The 7114-nt window shown below is 32.8% G+C and overlaps 1 protein-coding gene across 42 annotated transcripts in view; it reads right to left on the bottom strand.

Annotated features, from left to right (window-relative positions):
• Positions 1-500: 500 nt before the first annotated feature.
• The window catches only part of ptprd.L (protein tyrosine phosphatase receptor type D L homeolog), a 955323-nt gene continuing 948709 nt past the window's right edge, over positions 501-7114 (bottom strand). For all 42 annotated transcript variants that reach the window (XM_041563903.1, XM_041563907.1, XM_041563920.1 and 39 more), the window contains 2 exons: positions 6750-6885; positions 501-3878 (listed from right to left, as the gene is read on the bottom strand). In XM_041563903.1, the coding sequence (XP_041419837.1) occupies positions 3810-3878; positions 6750-6885 (205 nt within the window). In that variant the 3' untranslated portion in view covers positions 501-3809. The remainder of the gene's footprint in view (positions 3879-6749; positions 6886-7114) is intronic.

Genomic DNA, 7114 nt, shown 5'->3' with positions numbered 1-7114 from the left:
GTCACAGCGCCTCCTGGCCAATGATATAACTATACAGATTACCTCTAGCTACATGGGAGTGTCCCCAGCAACTAGTGGAATGAGGAAGTGAAGGGAATTAAAGCAATAGGGGCACATTTAACCGTATGGGTCCCTACACCACTTATCCCATTTAACACAGAAAATTGCATCACAGCATCCCATCTAATTAAAGTGTTCACCATTGTGAACAACGGTGCTTTGGTGTGCTAATGAAAAGGTTAAATGCATTAAATAATTTAGATGACTTTAGATAACACACTTCAGAGTCATGACACATTTAAAACACAAATCCAAGTGGCTTCATCTGTATATTAAAAAAACAGACACCTCTTCCATTATTTAATCATTATTTTTATCTACAATTCACAAATTTTCTTCACCATTTCCCAGAAATAATAAAAAAAGATAATGGAACCGTCATTGATGTAAAATCCAAAAGTGCTTAATAACCATAGTTGAGAAAGGATAACAGGACTGCATAACACTGATATTTTTATTAGAATTCATTTGTAACAAATGGAACTTGTGTCAGCAAAGAACTGATTTTCAGACAGACTTCTTTCGCCACCAATGTAACAAAGTAAGAAAATAAAAAGCACGCCTTTTATTTTGTAAAACATTTATGCGTACTACTAAGTAGAGGTAATTGTATTTTTTAACAAGCCATTTTACAAGTTTCCCTCAGTCTATGCATCCAAAAAGAAAGCAAAGAACATAATTTAATCATCTTTTGAAGACACTCCAAGCTTTAATGGCAAAGCCACAAAACAGATGTAAAAGATGGAATCAGCTGAATTTTTGTATCGGTTTTGGAGTATCGGGGCTATAACCCTATAAGCACAACTAAGACTTAGAAAGCTCTAGTGCCAAAAGGGTGAAAAGAAATAATCTGAACGATTATCAACATAACACAAATTTTGCCTATGTATTGTGTTATTTATACACACACACGCACACGTGATTTTCATAGCAGTTTTCTTTTCTTTAGATGGGTTCAAGTAATAGTATTACAGGGTGTTGAATCAATAGGGCAGTGCATAGTACAAAGATATAGAAAGTGCAATTCTACCCAGAGGGCCTACAACCCAACCATCACCTCCATTGTCCAACCATGCAGGTCAAAAAACAAAAAAGGAGAGAAAAAAGAAAATTGAGCTGAAATGAAGTTCTGTACAAATCATGTTTATATATGTTATTTTTTTTCCAATATAACTAATTACAAAATTATACATAGCTACACTGATATAGGTAAATAATAGCACCGTACCATTAATGCTTGAAAAATGCATTTTCTGCCATTAATGTTGTCTGCCAATAAAGATGCTTTTGCAATTAAATAGCACAGCAAGAGAAGAAAAAGAAAACGGAATGCACATCAATGATTGGAACATACTTCCCTACATTAAAAAATAACACAAGTGGGGCTAATGTAAACTTTAAATGGTTTCTCAAATGAAAAAAAGCTTCAATATTTTTATTTTGTTAAAGAATGTGTGTATACAAAAATATGATTTCTGCTTATATATTTCAACTGAGAACATTCTACTTATATTCATGATTACATTTGTTAACAAAAAATAAGCACTATGGTATATTCTGTATAATTAGATGAAGACAAAAGTAAAACAAGAAGTGCACATTCTTTTTTTTTAAATCTAGTTTTAACACACTTTTTATAGTCCGAGGTAGCCATCTATTATTATTAGTTATTAGAAAAGTGCTCTGACATTACCACATTTATAGTTTCCCCCAAAAAATGCTGCCAAGTAGAATGAGATGATAAGATGCTGAAAAAATAATCTGTTATAATTCTGGTGGCTAAAATGTACAGTAAGCATCTCTACATAATATTTATTTATATACAATTACTGTTTTGATAGAGCCACCTGATTCAAGAGTCAATATGGCAGGCACTAATAAATGAATTTCCAAATGAAGTTTATTAAAGTGCCTTAAGAAAAATGTAAGCTGTAAAGTAGAAAGCTTCCAGAATTAAAATGACTTGCATCGAACATATGATCCTGCCATCAAAAACAGGATAAAATACAGAAATTGGTACCCACATACATTAAAAAAAATTGCTGTTGTATGTTCACAGGTATAAATAGATATACAAAAACTAATATACAGAACCCTCAAAACTAAAGATTCCAAATCATACTGAAGTGCTTGGAAAAAAAATTCTATCCTGCAAACTGATATTTTTACATTTTCACCCAAGAAAGTAAATTTTAACAAACCATATCATACAGTTTTTGAATGGAAATAAATCGAAGCTTAAAGAAATGTTGTTGAGAAAGCAGTAAATATAAGGCATAAGGCACTCTAAATACAAAAACAAAAATAATCAGCATTTAATAATTGCTGTGATACAGAACTAATTTTGTTAAGCAGAGCAGTAAGTTTTTGGCTGTGCCCTTATTTTTTACATATCAAACATCTGACATTTTTTGATCATATCTCATAGATTATAAATGTTGTAAATGTTTGGATATAATTGCAACAAAAACCTTTGATATATTACAATAATTTCCCCCAATACACGCTTACCATCCTTGCATGCACATATCCTGTATAATATACAAGATGATTGATTATTGCACTAAAGTGTTACAAAGATTGTAGTGCAGTGGAAGCCTTTACAATAAACATATATTTGTGAATGTGTACATTTGTGTAAAATTTCAGGGGTGAACCTAGAATATCACTGATGTGCATTCCTTTATTGATTAGAAAATGAAAAAAAAATATAAAGGCAGGTAAAATTATAATTTCTGTACTTTGAAAAGTAGTAATGCCATGATATGATGAACTCTAAACCACAATGGTTAACTAAAAAAAAATCTGTGGAAGAGCAGATATACAGTATAAGTATGAATATAGATTTTTATGTGTTCTTGCAGCAGCTTTATACTTTGCGCTTCCCTGTTGATTCCAAACAGAACATGAAAAAGTTTTGTCAAGAATGCTTTGCAAATAATATGACTTAAAAAAAGGGGAATATGTAGTTGTATGTGATAAAAAATATAATACTGTATAAGTCACAATGCACACATGTGCACATTTTTCAATATTTTTCATATTTCTAATTAGGGATATTACATATAACAGTTCTACCGCATAAAAAAAATACAGTTCTGGATCAAAAATCAACAATTATGCAATGTTTTATTCACTTTCTTTATAAATTTTTGTTAAAAAAAAAAGGAAAATAAAGTTTACACCGTTAATAATGAAGCACAGGTCAGCAGTATCTTTACAATACTAAAAAACTAAATAAATGACTTTGTTTTTAAACATTTCCCGCCCATTTCTTTCACTAATGTGTTATTATGGTCAATATGGATAGAAGGGTTGATGTCAAAGCAAATATTCCATTTGTCTAAGAAGCCAGACGTAGGCTCAATAAACATCTTGCGCTGAGCTGTTGTATTCCTAAGATTTGTCTTTGAACAATCATGCAATCCCAGGCAAGTTCATGGTGCTTTGCAGTTTCCTCTTCCTCCCTTTAATGCAAACTGGTTTTGGATTATTCACAGAGAAATTATCCCTTCAGATGCCCTCCCAGTGAGGGCAATTTATTTTTTATGTTAGGTATTAAAGTGTGAATTCTTGGTCCACCCAGAAAATGTCTTTTATTTATTTATTTTTTTTAATAATATTCCAATTACTGTAATTGGTCTTTAGCTAGGAGTTAAGAAGTACATCCCAAGCACACTGTATGGCTCAGAAGAGGCTCTCTGGATCTTGAAGGGCCTGCAGGTAAATTTCTGGATGGGCCAGAAGTTCTACGTTGCATAGTGATCAAAGCTGCCCAAATACTCAAGTCCTGCTCGGTAGCAGAACTGATACTGATCCTAAACAAGAAAGAAAGAAAGAAAAAAGAAAAATGGTTAACTCTGTGTTAATGTATATAAAATGATTAACATGGGGCTGATTTAATAATGATTGAGCCTTTGGGCTTGACCATTCACAAGAGTTCCTTTACACTTTACGCATTGTTTCTTCATTTGCATAACTTGGCTTCCTGTTGAATTTGTTGTTTCCCCCTTGAGTGGGTTTTTCAAAAAAGATTAAATGCTCTGCACCTAAAACCTGCCAAGGTTTTTATAAATTTTATGCCGAAGAAAAAAAATGATTGACAGTAAGCGGAGTTATTTGAACAAAAAAAACATGCGAGAGGAACACAAGCATTCTTAAATCGGCCCCATAATGTGCACTTTCTTATTGGTATTTCATATTTCAACAACAAAGTCACTGTATTCTCTATACATGAACAAAGATGCAGAATGAGTAAAATAAGCAATATATTAAATATCATTGTAAAAGTACAAGTGCCAGCTATAGCTGTACTCCATTCCATTCAGAAATAAAACATGATTACTACAAAATGTACACATTTCCCTACCCCTTATCACATAATTCCCAAATCACATATTTATCAGATAAATTGCAATGCTTTCAAGGAGATAGAGGTACAGGATTTTGGCTATCATCTTAACCATTTTTTTTACAGAATCCCTTTCTATAATGCTGCTAAAGTTTTATTTGGAAGTGTTCATCATTCCACACACAACTGTGGATACTATATATGCCCTGAATATTTTTTCTATCATTCTGCCACCACATGGGTAATAATTTGGTGTGTGCATTTTTAAAAAAAAAATTAAATAGGTTTCCTATTAAAACTATCATCATTTTCTACTGTCCATTTGAAATTTTGACTTGTGATATTACAATGCATTGCACATTGTTATTTTTAGATTTATTTACAAAACATAGTTATTCCATCTCAACACAATTCAAAGTACATTCAGGTGTTGCTGATATCAGTAAGGTATGGGAGGCATCTTGGGATGTAGTATAGATATGATAAATACGATCAGCTCCAACCTTCTAACAGTATGGCAATATTACATCTCCACACTCACTGAGGACGAATGGTTAGATGCCCTAGAGGCGTCACTTTGTTTCACCAATGCAAATCAAAAAATGATACAGAGATATATTATCCATAGAGTGTATTATACACCAGTACGCCTGCATAGAATGAACCCCAATTTACCTCCCACCTGCACTAGATGTAAATTTGCACTGGGTTCTTTTATGCACATGATGTGGGAATGTAAAAACACCAATACTGGCGGGAGGTGTTCAATACAATCTCAGAGGTGGCTGAAGTACACTTTCAATCCTCCCTGGAACTACCCATACTAAGTGCATGTGATGACTGCCAATTCAACAAATACAGAACCAATTGATGATTATATGCCAATGTCTTTTTCAAGCCCATAGGGGTATGACCATGCTCTGGAAAAATGTAGACCTCCTCTCACCAACTGTGGCTAGAACAAATGTAATTGTATACAGCTTAAATGCAGTTACTTAATGCAGAATTCAGTACTTAACGAAACACAGCCCCCATAATGCCACTAGGCAATGAGATGAGAAGCAGAACCCCATAGATAGGATTTATTTCTTTCAGTTTATACTGTAATCTGACATACACAGTGATTTGCTTACTGATGCCTCTTTTGTTGTACAATTCTTGAAACACTGTAATGTTTGCAATGCCTATTGCTGCATCTGTGCTATATTCAGTGAAATTAATAAAGGCTATGATGTTAAAAAAAAATAACAACAATAGTTGTTATTTTAGCCAAATGGTGTAGGAAGACCCAGAGGCTTATCAAAATCTGAATTTGTAAATTTAGAGGCTCATTTATTAAAGGTCAAATTTTAGTGGAATTAGAGCTGTTTGAAACCAAAATTAAGCTCATTATCTCTAAAACCATGAAAGCCATGAAAACTCGAAAACTTACCAAACTTGAATGTATGCTTATTTATGGAAAAAACTGAATATAAAAACTTAATTATATAAATATGTAAATAAAAACTTGTATGCAGTGAATTTCAGTTTTGTTCATCATTTTAAATGGGTCTACAAACAAAAAAATGTATAATTCCAAAAGCTCAAATTGAAAAAAAAAAACTTACATTTTATAAGGACAATTCCTATTGACTGCTACATGAACTTGCTATTTAAATTTTTAAATTCAAGTTTTTCAAGCTTAAATCTTGAAAATTTGAGTTTGAGTTCTACTGCAAATCCCACAAATCACTGTAAGATTTAGATTCCAACAGAGTAGTGCAGCAGGACCCATCTTTGGCCACATCACATTCAGTTTCTTGCTACCTGTCAGCCATTGGCAAGCAGGAACTAGTGAATTGGAATTCAATCTAGGCACGCCTCCCATTACAGATGCTCTCCTGCTTGCTGACAGACACCAACAGAATGAGATGCAAAGAAATGACTATTTGTCTCATTCACGAGTCCCATCAAGCAACAATAAGAATAAGAAATAAGAATAAGAAAACACACAAAGTACATTGATGGGTATTATAAATCCAGGACAATAACCATTTTTTACTGGAAATTTGTCTCATTTAGTGCGAAAGGGGACAATTACCTCTGGTAGTACAAGCACCAAAAACACCCCTGTCTAGAAAGATCATTACTATATGGAATACAAACACAAATCCTAAAATCAAAGATAATAATTTAAATTAAAACTATAACTGTAATTTTGTACCATTATTCAATTTTTTTTAAAAAGAATAAATCTATATGGCTTTAATATGCTTCTGAAAGCATATTTAATGAAATGTTAAAACCAGTGACTGTTCCAAAGATCAATCATAGACATAAGAAGTGCATGTTCCCTTACCTCTGTCTGTACCATTGCAGGCCGTTGCGTTCTCAGCATTTTGTCAGTCTGGAAGATATCTACAACACCCTCATATCTCATACGCTCTAATACTATACTCAGAGTTATGAAAACCCCTGTTCTCCCGACACCAGCGCTGTATAAAAGAATAAAAAAAAGCTCATGGATGAAGTTCTACTGAGAAGTACTGAAAACAAGTTATACAAAGTCATTTTGACACTAACACTTCATTAACAGGCTTTTAATAGACCATTTCTGAATCCCACAGCAATTCTATTTATAGAGGGATTGTTGTAGTAAAAAAAAGTTAAAAAGTTAATTGGACTTTTGGTACATATTATGTGGTATACATTGGTTTTCCTTCT

This window comes from Xenopus laevis, chromosome 1L (genome assembly GCF_017654675.1).
Source record: "Xenopus laevis strain J_2021 chromosome 1L, Xenopus_laevis_v10.1, whole genome shotgun sequence".
NCBI lineage: Eukaryota > Metazoa > Chordata > Amphibia > Anura > Pipidae > Xenopus > Xenopus laevis.
Note: the sequence above shows the minus strand (reverse complement) of the source record. Positions and strands in the feature narration are given on the sequence as shown.